Source organism: Entelurus aequoreus, linkage group LG21 (assembly GCF_033978785.1).
Source record: "Entelurus aequoreus isolate RoL-2023_Sb linkage group LG21, RoL_Eaeq_v1.1, whole genome shotgun sequence".
NCBI classification, from domain to species: Eukaryota; Metazoa; Chordata; class Actinopteri; order Syngnathiformes; family Syngnathidae; genus Entelurus; species Entelurus aequoreus.
Window position 1 is genome coordinate 8,887,357 of NC_084751.1, and position 14,526 is coordinate 8,901,882.

Sequence of the window (14,526 nt, forward strand, 5' to 3'; positions counted from 1 at the left end):
TCCAGAACACTGAAATTCAAGTATTTATTTTATTTATATGTATAATAAAATAAATATATATATATATATCGCTAGAATTCACTGAAAGTCAAGTATTTCATACATATATATATATATATATATATATATATATATATATATATATATATATATATATATATATATATATATATATATATATATATATATATATATATGAAATACTTGAGTTGGTGAATTCTAGCTTAAATATATTCCCCTCTAAATCACGCCCCCAACCACGCCCCCCCCCCCCGCCCCCACTTCCCACCTCCTGGTATCGGAGGTCTCAAGGTTGGCAAGTATGCTCCCGGATGACAGAGCTTCTCACCCTATCCCTAAAGGAGAGCACTGCCACCCGACGGAGGAAACTCATTTCGGCCGCTTGTACCCGTGATTTTGTCCTTTCGGTCATGTTATGTTATGTTATTTTCATTTATTATGCGCCCCCCAACCAACTGTTACATCAGCCCGGGGCGCAGCCCGAGTGGAGAAACAAAAATAAAACAAAAAACAGACTGAGACACACAAAAGAATCTAAACTAAACATTTAAGACTCACAATGAACACATAAATCAAAAGTCATCTGCGGTAAAAAGGTGATATGGGTGTCATAACCCAAAGCTTGTGACTAGAGATGTCCGATAATATCGGCCTGCGGATAATATCGGCCGATAAATGCTTTAAAATGTAATATCGGAAATTATCGGTATCAGCTTTTTATTATCGGTATCGTTTTTGTTATTTTTTATTAAATCAACATAAAAAACACAAGACACTTACAATTAACCTTTAACAGTTAATTTTACTCATTTCATTAATTACTAGTTTCTATGTAACTGTTTTTATATTGTTTTACTTTCTTTTTTATTCAAGAAAATGTTTTTAATTTATCTTATTTTATTGTATTAATTTAAAAAAAAAAAAGGACCTTATCTTCACCATACCTGGTTGTCCAAATTAGGCATAACAATGGGTTAATTCCACGACTGTATGTATCGGTTGATATTAGGGCTGCAACAACTAATCGATTGAATCGATTAAAATCGATTATAAAAATAGTTGCCGATTAATTTAGTCATCGATTCGTTGGATCTATGCTATGCGCATGCGCAGAGGCTTTTTTTTATTTTATTTTTTTTATTTTTATTTTTTTAAATAAACCTTTATTTATAAACTGCAACATGTACAAACAGCTGAGAAACAATAATCAAAAAAAGTATGGTGCCAGTATGCTGTTTTTTTTCAATAAAATACTGGAAAGGATAGACATGTAGTTTGTCTCTTTTATCCGACTATTAATCGATTAATCGAAGTAATAATCGACAGATTAATCGATTACCAAATTAATCGTTAGTTGCAGCCCTAGTTGATATCTGTATCGGTAATTAAGAGTTGGACAATATCGGATATCGGCAAAAAGCCATTATCAGACATCCCTACTTGTGACCATAGGTGAGGATGGGAACGTAGATCGACCGGTAAATTGAGAGCTTTGCCTTCCGGCTCAGCTCCTTCTTCACCACAACGGATCGATACAGCGTCCGCATTACTGAAGACACCGCACCTGTCCGAGCAGAGATTAAATGATTAATGACATTACTTGTTAACATCCATGCATCCATCCATTTTCTTCCGCTTATCTGAGGTCGGGTCGCGGGGGGCAGCAGCCTAAGCAGGGAAACCCAGGCTTCCCTTCTCCCCAGCCACTTCGTCCAGCTCCTCCCAGGGGATACCGAGGCGTTCCCATGACATAGTCTTCCCAACGTGTCCTGGGTTTTCCTCCTGCCGGTCGGACGTGCCCGAAACATCTCCCTAGGGAGGCGTTCGGGTGGCATCCTGACCAGATGCCCGAACCACCTCATTTGGCTCCTCTCCATGTGGAGGAGCAGCGGCTTTACTTTGAGCTCCTCCCGGATGACGGAGCGTCTCACCCTATCTCTAAGGGAGAGACACGCCACCCGGTGGAGGAAACTCATTTGGGCCGCTTGTACCCGTGATCTTGTTCTTTCGGTCATAACCCAAAGCTCATGACCATAGGTGAGGATGGGAACGTAGATCGACCGGTAAATTGAGAGCTTTGCCTTCCGGCTCAGCTCCTTCTTCACCACAACGGATCGATACAGCGTCCGCATTACTGAAGACGCCACACCGATCCGCCTGTCGATCTCACGATCCACTCTGCCCTCACCCGTGAACAAGACTCCGAGATACTTGAACTCCTCCACTTGGGGCAAGATCTTGTTAACATGACAACATTATATCAATTTGATGAAAGTACGCCCCCCAAAGTGGCAGTAAGAGGTCAGTGTGTTCTAATTGGAACGAGGGTGTTGGTGTCAGTATGATAACCTTTATTTGTCCAACCAGATAAACCTTAAGTTCTTATTGGGCCACAGGCATACACTCAATTGGAGTTTAGAATCCTTGTCCTGCTCTGTCTTAGACGTCAATAAGGAAACAATAGAGCCTGTTCAGGTTAATGTGTCAGCGATGACCTACATTCTTCAGCACGTGTTTCCCTTCCCACAAACAGTTGCATCAAGTATGTTTTTGTGATTGTTTGCAGGCGTTAGTAGGACATCTGGGGAGAGAGGACGTCGGCCGGCATGGACAGCTTCTTCAAGGCGGCCGTTTGTGATTTGGACAAACTTCTCGATGACTTTGAGCTCACTGCAGGTGAGATGGCGAAGTGAGGGCGCTGTCAGTCGGACTGCGTCTCAACTTGTTTGTTGTCGGTTGCAGAAGAACATGACTGCTTGGCGGTGTTCCGGAAGCCTCCGGTGCTTCAGTTGTCCCCTTCGGGTTCCTCAGAGGCGTCCAACGTCCCGGCTGACCCCCCCGATCTCAGTTCTCTTCACTACGGTGCCGCGTCCAGCTGTCCAAACCACACAAGTCCGAGTTGCGGCAGCGAGGACAGGGAGGTCACAGGTCTGCCTCTGACTGGAGTGGACCTGCTGTCCTCTGTGGATTGCGGCTCGTCTCAAAGCTCAGCTCCTCCCTGTCCAGACCGAGCGCTGAAGCCCGTGTGCGACCTTGTAAACGACACAAGCTCAGCCATCTTGGTCCGAGCCAACAGCCACGATGCCTTTAGCGAGCTGGACTGCGCTGAGGAGCAACTAGAAAAAGAGGAGCTGCTTGTGGACTTTGACAGCCTCGCTAAGGTAGAGGTCCTCAGTGAGGAGCAAGGGGGTCTGAACTCAAACTGTGAGCAGGGCTCTCACGAGCAGCTCGAGGAATTCTCATCCTGCTTCAGTCTGCTGGATGTTATTCTTCCTGCAGCTGGAGAGACGAGCACAGAGTCCCCAGCTGACTGTCTTTCAAAAGCTACGGAGGACCCAGAGGAGGAAATCTACGAGGATGTCCAAGAAGACTTGTTCTCTCAGCCATGTGAGCAGGACCACCAAGGACCGCCTGATTGTACCCAAACTTCAAGCACCTCAGGAGATGTTGACTGTACAGAGCCATCAGAGTCTCCAAAAGGTTCAGACTGTGAATCTGATTCTGTTAGTGGACCTCAACTGGATCTCCAGCTTCCTGGAGAGCAAAGTGAGGATGTGTCGGAAGACACAGAGGCAGACGCCGTGCCAGCTGTGGACGTCAGGAAGGAGGACGCTCCTTGCCCCGAGGAACCTCTTGACTCAATATCCGAGCAGCTGTACCCAGAGGGCCAGCCTCCCCCTTTAGAACTTTGTGCCGCCGTCTCTCCTACGGAACAATTGTCCTCAGACCTCTCAGAGCCGAGCCCGGTGGATCCTCCTGAGTTTGGCTTTGAGTATCTTCCTGAGAGCGACCAGGCTGAGCTCCTGGTCACGGATGAAGAGTTGGATGCCTTTCTCCAGGCCCACGCTGAAGCCGAACAGGCCAGAGGGACGTCCTGCTGCAGCACCTCTGCAGATGTTCTCCAACTAAACCGGGATGTGGAGGAGGTGCTTACAGCCGAGGAGCGACGGAGCTGTGGGCACCCCTCACGAGAAGATCTAGAAGGTCTGGCCTCTCCAGAAAGTGACAGAACCACGTGTGAGTATGCATCATCTCAAGACTCTTGTCCACCCTATCAAGAAGAACCAGAACCCTCCTCTAGAGGGAGCTTTTCCTCCACCAGCAATACTTCTCAGCCCAGCAGCTCAGATCCTCAGATGTCCTACGGAGGTGCAAGACCCAAACAGTTAGTGTGCCCAGCGGTGAGATGCACACCGTCAGCAGAGGAGGATGAAGAGGTGCCTACCGTTTCTTCTTCTTCTTCTTCTTCTTCTTCTTCTAAACCTGCGGATGAAGAAAGGCCAAACACCAGCCACAGTATTCCAGCACATTCCAACACCAGCGCCCTCTTCGTCGCCCAGGAGCCCCCAGATTATACCACCGTCTGCGATGAACTTTCAGAGCCCCCGCCTTATCCCGGCGAGCCTTCTACAGCCGCCGCTCGGCCAAACAGCTGGAAAAGGGACGCCATGGAGGAACTGGGGAGCTGGCAGCCCGACTGGATGCCTGACTCGGAAGCCCCCAACTGCATGAACTGCTCTCAGAAGTTCACCTTCACCAAGAGGCGGCATCACTGTCGCGCATGTGGGAAAGTAAGTATGTTTTGTTTTGAAGTGAAAACAGATGAATGTGACTAAACACACATTCATGTTAGAAGTTCAGTGTAGCCACAACAACTGAAACAATAGTGGAGCAGAGTGGCAGTACTAACAAAGTGTCCATTTATGTATCCCACACAGTCACATGACTTAAATACATCACAGTAGAACTATGTGATATGGCGGAAAACTGTATCACGATATAAGAGTTTTATATCGGTCGATATCGGTAATTATTGATATTTTTTATGAACTATTGAAAGAAAAAAAAATATTGTATGTAAAAATTTTTATTTAAAATTAAGGCTGTCAAAGATAACGCGTTTACTATAATTTCCTTTAATGGCACTTGATTTTTAAAGCGCGATTAACGTGAATGCTTCGCTTCCGTGTTTAGATTACAGTTTAGTGCATTGATAACATTAAATGCAGATTGTTACTGTAACTGAAAGAAAAAAACTAGACTTTCATATCTTCAAAATATGTCAAGACACCTCTTGTCAAACCGGCTTCACAATAATAGCACCACGTGTCACATATGGTCTAAACCAGGGGTCACCAACCTTTTTGAAAGCAAGAGCTACTTCTTGGGTACTGATTAATGCGAAGGGCTACCAGTTTGATACACACTTCAATAAATTGCCAGAAATAGCCAATTTGCTCAATTTACCTTTAACTCTATGTTATTATTAATAATTAATGATATTTACACTTAATTGAACGGTTTAAAAGAGGAGAAAACACGAAAAAAATGACAATTAAATTTTGAAACATAGTTTATCTTCAATTTCGACTCTTTAAAATTCAAAATTCAACCGAAAAAAAGAAGAGAAAAACTAGCTAATTCGAATCTTTTTGAAAAAATTAAAAAAAGAATTTATGGAACATCATTAGTAATTTTTCCTGATTAAGATTAATTTTAGAATTTGGATGACATGTTTTAAATAGGTTAAAATCCAATCTGCACTTTGTTAGAATATATAACAAATTGGACCAAGCTATATTTCTAACAAAGACAAATCGTTATTTCTTCTAGATTTTCCAGAACAAAAATTTTAAAAGAAATTCAAAAGTCTTTGAAATAAGATTTAAATTTGATTCTACAGATTTTCTAGATTTGCCAGAATAATTTTTTTGCATTTTAATCATGATAAGTTTGAAGAAATATTTCACAAATATTCTTCGTCGAAAAAACAGAAGCTAAAATGAAGAATTAAATCAAAATGTATTTATTATTCTTTACAATAATAAAAAAAAAAAATACTTGAACATTGATTTAAATTGTCAGGAAATAAGAGGAAAGAATTTAAAAGGTAAAAGGGTATATGTGTTTAAAAATCCTAAAATCATTTTTAAGGTTGTATTTTTTTCTCTAAAATTGTCTTTCTGAATGTTATAAGAAGCAAAGTAAAAAAAAAAAAGAATTTATTTAAACAAGTGAAGACCAAGTCTTTAAAATATTTTCTTGGATTTCCAAATTCTATTTGAGTTTTGTCTCTCTTAGAATTAAAAATGTCGGGCAAAGCGAGACCAGCTTGCTAGTAAATAAATAAAATTTAAAAAATAGAGGCAGCTCACTGGTAAGTGCTGCTATTTGAGCTATTTTTAGAACAGGCCGGCGGGCTACTCATCTGGTCCTTACGGGCTACCTGGTGCCCGCGGGCACCGCGTTGGTGACCCCTGGTCTGAACACAAACAAAATGAAAAATGTCTTACATTACGATCATGCTTTTTCAATGATGTTTTGTAATGTAATCTGTGATATTTGCACCTAAATCAATTCTAGTACATCAATTGAGTAACATGGGGGATTTTTTCTGGCAGGCTGAAATATTGTATTTATTTATTTTTTATAACATTTTCTGGTTGATTGTCCCCAATTACAGAATATGAAGCCGGCTGATTATTATGCTTTATTATTAAATAGAGAAGGTCATGCAGCGATATGAATACCATTAATTTGTACAACATGTCATGTACAGAATATCAGAAGTATTTACTCAGGTAGAAATAACAGACATTGGGGATAGGCTGAAAATCGATGGATGGATGGATCCATTATCAAACATCTTTGAAAATCAAAGCATGATCGTAACAATCCACATTTTGTGTTATTAATGTGCAAAACTCGTATCAAAACAAGTAACTCTTCTCCTCTCAATGCAAGTGCTCCTACAGCAGGAATACAAATAATGTATAATAATAAATACTTTTTTTAAAAAGAGTGTTTTTGTCCATCTTGTGTTGAGCAGTTTTAAAAAAGCATAGTATTTAAAAAGGACTTCAATAAAACTAGTCGTCAGGTCATGGTATTAAAAAGGTGAAAATTATCTCTAGTGTACACTTGTTAACGGTGATGAATGATCACGATTCATTTTGAGTTAACTATATGAACAAAATGGGATTAACCGCGATTAAATATTTTAATCGTTTGACAGCCCCATTTCAAATGTAACCTTCCTCTGATGACATTCCAGTGTTTCCCACACATGCATTTATTTGTTGCGGCCCGCCACGAAAGAATTACGTCCGCCACAAATAAAAAAATAAAAATGAAAACAATTTTATTTTTTATTTTTTTAAATTAAATTTTTTTTATTTTTTATTTATTTTTGTGTGTCCTGTCCAGTTTTTCAGGCAGATCATATAGTTGATGTAGATGACCATATAGGCTGTTCAGATTTACTTTACAAAAGAGAAGTATAGGATACTTCTCTTGTTGCCTTATTTGTATTTGACCACTACTGCTTTCTGTTTATTTTTTACTGACTATGGCAGGACACCTCTGCCTCTGTTTCACTTTATGTTGCTGGTAAATAATATGGTTGTAGTAGTAGGCTAAAGTTAAATTATTTAGTATGCACTAATCAAAGGGGCAGAGCTTTAAGAGACATTTTAGCTTTTATATTTTATAAGATATATTTTTTTGTAAGAACCACAATTAATAAATATATTTCAGTGAATAACTTATTGTTCAAATCTGTATATAAATATGTACATAAAGTGTTGTAATTATATTGTAAAATGGATGGATGGACGTTTAAAACAAAACTGTTATTATTAATTAGTAAGTATACATTTTTTGAGCCTTTTTAGAGAAAATCATATTGTAGTAAATTATGCAAATTACTCGATGATGTCATGTTGACCACGCCCATAGCCACGCCCCCACCGCCACAGGTATCTTGGCAGTTTATGGGAAACACTGCATTCCCCTCAGCTATCAAGACAGAAAGGGAAATGCATGTCAACACAATCATGTAAGACACTCAATGTAAAGAAAATCACATTGAACACATAACAACCTCTTAAAATTAAGGTGCAAAAACAAGGAATACATTAGTGTAACAAAGTGTGTCAAAATGCAATCATAGAGAAACCTAAGAATTTAATGCCGGCTTTGCTCAAGGGTGGTGTGGTATTACTGGTTATAAGCGCCTTGGTCTGACTACGTCTGTTTAAATTTAAAAAATCCAAAAAACTGCCATATTGTCACGGTGACTTCTCCCGTTTTATCAACAATTTCTTCGTTCCTTGGAGCACTCGCTTTCAGTTTCTCTTCTCACTCCATGCAAAGAATCACTGCGAGACAACAAGATGGCGCAACCAAATGTGATTGTTGATACTGTTACCTGATTGGCTGTTAGCGCGTCACTCCCTCTAATCCAGTCCTTCTCAAATGGTGGTGCGATGCCAGGGGAACATGTTTTTTTTTTTGCCATACCAGAATATGATGAAGCCAATGTAGCACTTGGCTTCACTGTAACCATGGTGGGAGATGAGGAAAAGACCGGTGTGCTGTTTCCTTTAATGTTAATAAGCTTACAATGTTATGCAGAGGTATAGTTAAAACAATTTTATAAACAAATGATTCTATTTATAATCATAAAATATTTTCTTTGTAAGGGGCGTTACGGAAAATATTTGAGAAGCACTGCTCTAATCAGTGATCACTTCCCGCGTTGCTCGGTTACCACAGAGCCAGTGCTTTGGTGAATGCAACCAAGCTTGCTTTGCAACTTGTGGTTTCTTTTGACAAAGGAAAAAAAAATTCTAAGCTTTTTATCAAATGCATTTTTTATTGATATCGATTTTGTGTCCATCGCGATTTATATTGATATTGCTTTATTGTCCAGCCCTACGTCACATTTTAAGCTCACGTATGGTATAGTATTGCTTGGAGTGGGTTATTTGCTTCAGACATGCTTGACAAGTTCAATCAAAAAGAACATGTCATGGGCAAATAAAAAAAAGCAGCTGTGGGCAGTGTGCACTGACAACTGGCAACACTGCCTTGCATAGTGTCATTGCCAACTAGTGGCCTGATAGGCACACTACAGTGTTTTATCGCTGAAGTCCGTCCTCCTTTCAGTCCGTTTGTTTTGGAAAAAGAAAAGAGATTAGCAGCCTGTTCTAAACCCGCTTGAAGGATTGATGGCAGCATAGAGCATGAGTTAACGCCCCGTCTTTTTCCGCCCCGCATACAAATCACTAAACCGTGCGACCCGACCCGCACGTTAAGCTCTTTAAGGCCACACTGATTAAAAGAGCATTAAGGACGGTTTGGGATGCGTTTATTGTTCCCAACATACACACTCACTTGTCATTGATGTGCTTTCTGCTTGCGGCAGGTGTACTGTGCAGCGTGCTGCAACAGGAAGTGCAAATTGAAGTACTTGGAGAAGGAGGCGCGCGTGTGCGTGATCTGCTTCGACACCTTGCACAGAGGTAAGCGCTCTTTGTGTTGTTGCCAGTCACTACTACACAAAAATAGAGCTGAGCATATTTTTCAACATGTATAAAGGGGTTTGTCCTTTTTGTTTATGCGTGAGAGCAGACATGGCGCTCTCGGCTACTTGTGTAGCGTTTGCTTGTGTAACTAGATGATCCTGCCCAATCCTTCTGACCTCACTGGACATGCAGGCACATCTCAATGAATTAGAATATTTTTAAGCTAATTTATTTCACTAGATCCATTTAGAAGGTGAACGTTTTGTTATATTCTGTTGATTGAAAAATGTTCAAGGTTATTATTCAATTTCTTCATATTGTTGATGATTATAGTTTATAGCTAATAAACCCCCCAAATTCAGGAGCTCTTCAAACGTGAGGATTTGTGAACAAGTTGAATATCGTACACTACAAGATCATAGTCTAATAAGATAAATGAACCGTAAAAACCTCCTGAGCAGTTAATTGGTCTCTCTTTCAATAATCACCAATCATTTTATGCAAAATAAAAAATTAACTTTTCCTGCCTTTTGATACCTGATACTAGGGATGATGTTTGATAAGAAATGATCGAGTTCGAGCCTATTATCGAATCCTCTTATCGAACCGATTCCTTATCAATTCTCTTATCGAGTCCAGATAGGTTGTTGTATATGGAAAAAACCCCACAATATTTGGTTTAACAAAAGCTCACTTTTATTATATACGGAAAAAATAAAATCTAATAAATGAATAAATATTGACTGTTACCCCCCCTAAAAAAAATAAAAAAAATAAATAAATATTGACTGTTGTTACCCAAAGTATATTAAGTGGGATTTTTCAGAAAAACAAATATATACAGTATCACAAAAACAACCTGTCTCTGTGATCACTATAGGTGTATAAATAATAATATAGTGTTAAATAAAATCAGTCCCTTTGACACAAAACTGAAAATAATACAGCTCTCCAAAAAGTGCACTTCTGCTGTTATTTGACGTAACTGTTTGTTATGATGCTTTGACATTTTTGCACTTTATTTCTTTATTGAAAGAAAATTCTATGAAGAGAAAAGTTGTTTGCAAATGTGGTTACAATGCTAAAAAATGAAAAGTTAAAGCTAAAAAAAGAAATACACTTTATTGAGTTAAAATCTTTCTTTATAGGGGGAAAGATGTGATGTTATGAGCTAGGGAATATAACAACTACACTACCCAGCATGCAACGGGAGTGACGAGCATGCGCGGTAGCCCCGAAAAGTGTTGTTGCATGTCGTCACCCGGCAGCTAAGAATGAGTTTATGAGCACGCTGTGAAAGTAAACGTCAAGAACTCAGCCAACACGCCTCGTCTGCATTATTTATAATTAGACAGACAACACATATACAGTGTGATTTTGTTTTGTTTACAAAGAAAGAAAAACAAAAGTTAAAAAAGGGAGATGTCATATATGTATGTGCTGCGGTTGCTTTAAGAACGTTGCAACAGCTGCCGTAAAGGAGGTGCGTTGCTAGCCTGGTTGCTATGTTTCCGGTTGGTCGTAAAAGTGTTGGTCATGTGTTTGTACCCTGCTCAAATCTCTCGGTAAAGTTATTCATTGGATTATACCTTTTGTTTTGAACTTTATTACACCTTGGAGCGCGGTCCGTTGTTTTTCCTGCTTTCCCTATCTGCGCCTAATGACTGAGCTACGTGACGTAAATTCTTGTGATGTCTCAAGGGGCATTCTGGTCGGGACGGGATTCGTACTATAGTGGTCTCGATAACGGGTACCGGTTCTCAAAAAGGGATTCGAGTCCGAGGACTTCTTTTCTTTCTTTTCTTATCGAACAACCGGGAAAACCGGTTTCGAGTATCATCCCTACCTGATACTGAAAATTAGAATACATATTTATAAAAATAAAAAAAATCCCCTCGTTTCAAAGACCCGTTTAGATTTGTAATGTTTTGTCACATGGGTTGTTATTTCATTTACACATGGTAAATGTTTTCCATCTGACGTGCCCCTTGCTCAAGTCGACCATTAATATTTCAATGTATTTGTAGTCTCAACGAAAATATGTCCAGGGTTCAACTAGATAACCTAAAATGCTCTGTTATTAGTTGTAATTGCCTGCAAAGCTCATTCACTACACTAGTGTTTTTCAACCTTTTTTGAGCCAAGGCACATTTTTTGCGTTGAAAAAATGCGGAGGCACACCAGCAGAAATCATTAAAAAACGAAACTCAGTTGACAGTAAAAAGTTGTGGTCGCAATTGTTGGATATGACTTTAAAGCATAACCAAGCATACATGACTATAGCTCTTGTCTCAAAGTAGGTGTACTATCACCACCTGTCACATCACACCCTGACTTATTTTGACATCTATAGTTATATTTTGATAAACAATCATAAATGAATATTTCAGCACATACACAATGTTGACATCTCTAGTTATGTTTTGATAAAAAATCATAAATTAATCTTTCAGCACATACACAATGTTGACATCTATGGTTATTTTTTTGATAAATAATCATAAATGAATCTTTTAGCACGTACACAATGTTGACATCTATAGTTATATTGAGATGAACAATCATAAATGAATCTTTCAGCACGTACACAATGTTGACATCTATAGTTCTATTTTGATAAACAATCATAAATGAATCTTTCAGCACATACACAATGTTGATATCCCTAGTTATATTTTGATAAACAATCATAAATTAATCTTTCAGCACATACAAAATGTTGACATCTATAGTTATATTTTGAGGGGTGTATATTGTAGCGTCCCGGAAGAGTTAGTGCTGCAAGGGGTTCTGGGTATTTGTTCTGTTGTGTTACGGTGTGGATGTTCTCCCGAAATGTGTTTGCCATTCTTGTTTGGTGTGGGTTCGCAGTGTGGCGCATATTTGTAACAGTGTTAAAGTTGTTTATACGGTCACCCTCAGTGTGACCTGTATGGCTGTTGACCAAGTATGCGTTGCATTCACTTGTGTGTGTGAAAAGCCGTAGATATTATGTGACTGGGCCGTGCCTTTAAGGTTTATTGGCGCTCTGTACTTCTCCCTACGTCCGTGTACACAGCGGCGTTTTAAAAAGTCATACTATTTACTTTTCTAAACCCAGTGTTTCCCACACATTCATTTATTTGTGGCGGCCCGCCACGAAAGAATTACGTCCGCCACAAATAAAAAATAAATAAAATAAAATTTAAAAAAAACAAAACATTTTATTTATTTTTTTGTGTGTCCTGTCCAGCTTCTCAGGCAAATCATATAGTTGATGTAGATGCCCATATAGGCTGTTCAGATTTACTTTACAAAAGAGAAGTGTAGGATACTTCTCTTGTTGCCTTATTTGTATTTGACCACTACTGTTTTCTGTTTATTTGTTACTGACTGTGGCAGGACACCTCTGCCTCTGTTTCACTTTATGTTGCTGGTAAATAATATGGTTGTAGTAGTAGGCTAAAGTTAAATTATTTGGTATGCACTAATTAAAGGGGCAGAGCTTAAAGAGACATTTTAGCTTTTATATTTAGTAAGATATATTTTTTGTAAGAACCACAATTAATAAATATATTTCAGTGAATAACTTATTGTTCAAATCTGTATATAAATATGTACATAAAGTGTTGTAATTATATTGTAAAATGGATGGATGGATGGACGTTTAAAACAAAACTGTTATTATTAATTAGTAAGTATACATTTTTTGAGCCTTTTTAGAGAAAATCCTATCATTGTAGTAAATTATGCAAATTACTCGATGTCATGGTGACCACGCCCATAGCCACGCCCCCACCGCCACAGGTATCTTGGCAGTTTATGGGAAACACTGAAACCAATACCGATAATTTTGAAATCGATACCGATAATTTCCGATATTACATTTTAAAGCATTTATCGGCCGATAATATCGGCAGTCCGATATTATCGGACATCTCTGGTTCAAATCTTTTGGAGTTTGTAGGTTAAAAACAAAATACTGTCCTGCCACCAAACCAGTTGAGTTATGTTTACTTGATAATAAAACCTGACAGAGGGCTTGTAGTTTGTCCACAATATCATGATTTGCACACTGGTTTTGAATTTCTTGTTACATGGAAAAAAGTTCCTTTTTAAGCCTCGAAGTGACTCACTCTTGTCCCCACATAGCAGCACTCCTCATTCTGCAGTTGTATTAATGTTTCACATATAGACTTCAAGGTCCTCCGAGGCGCCGCATAATCAAAAATAATTTTTGCTCTTGTGGTTAAAAGCAGACTTCCCCTTTTAGTGTACTCCACTGCAGTGTGGCCATGCAGTGGGGAGGGAGAGGAGGGAGGGAGAGTTATGGCGGGACGCTGCCGTTCGTCCTTGGTTCTGTGTGTGTGTGTGTGTGTGTGTGTGTGTGTGTGTGTGTGTGTGTGTGTGTGTGTGTGTGTGTGTGTGTGTGTGTGTGTGTGTGTGTGTGTGTGTGTGTGTGTGTGTGTGTGTGTTAAAGAACCTGCCTGAAACAGTTCGCCTGTGACGCTGGCAGTCTAAATTAAGAAAAAAGTGGCCCATCCACTTTGTGTAGCCAGCATGCTGGAGCGGATTGACGCTATCCCTCGCTCCCTCCCCTCCCTCCGCGCCTTATGCCTCATAGCCGTGTGCAGCCTAGCACAGACTGAGCGCACACGTCCCAGGCTAGCGGGTGCCGACGCCAAAAAAAAAAAAGTCGGACGGCTATGTGACGGACACGCGTTGTGTCTGCTGAGGTGAGGGACTTTTTTGCATGACACAACTTCCCTTGAAATCGAATATTTGGATGCACTTCCTTGTAGTCGCTGGTATGTCTTTAACTGCTGCTTGACGTCATTGGCCTGGAGGATGTTTTTATGTATTCCTGGGGGGGCAGGACTCAGGAGGCATGAGATGATGATGCTGCGTGATTGACAGCATTGCAACCAGCTGTGTGTCCTTGTGCTGCCTCTTTGGATCAATGATGCTGCGTCATGTTTAATCAATATATGTACAATATCAGTGTACATCTGTTTGGCAGTGGAGGGTGACTCCATGCTGTTAACCTGGATTTTCACTGAAATCTGACATGACCAAACCTGTGTTTTGATTTTGATACCAACATAGATCCATCTGTTAATTGATAATGGATGAATCTAGGGCTGCAACTAACGATTAATTTGATAATCGATTAATCTGTCGATTATTACTTCGATCAATCGATTAATAATCGGATAAC

At 39.6% G+C, this 14,526-nt stretch overlaps 1 protein-coding gene across 4 annotated transcripts in view; it reads left to right on the forward strand.

Annotated features, from left to right (window-relative positions):
• Nucleotides 1-14,526, forward strand: part of zfyve16 (zinc finger, FYVE domain containing 16) — a 28,596-nt gene that overhangs the window by 1,603 nt on the left and 12,467 nt on the right. For all 4 annotated transcript variants that reach the window (XM_062030758.1, XM_062030755.1, XM_062030757.1 and 1 more), the window contains 3 exons: nt 2,588-2,697; nt 2,764-4,592; nt 9,230-9,326. In XM_062030758.1, coding sequence (XP_061886742.1) covers nt 2,628-2,697; nt 2,764-4,592; nt 9,230-9,326 — 1,996 coding nt within the window. In that variant the 5' untranslated portion in view covers nt 2,588-2,627. The remainder of the gene's footprint in view (nt 1-2,587; nt 2,698-2,763; nt 4,593-9,229; nt 9,327-14,526) is intronic.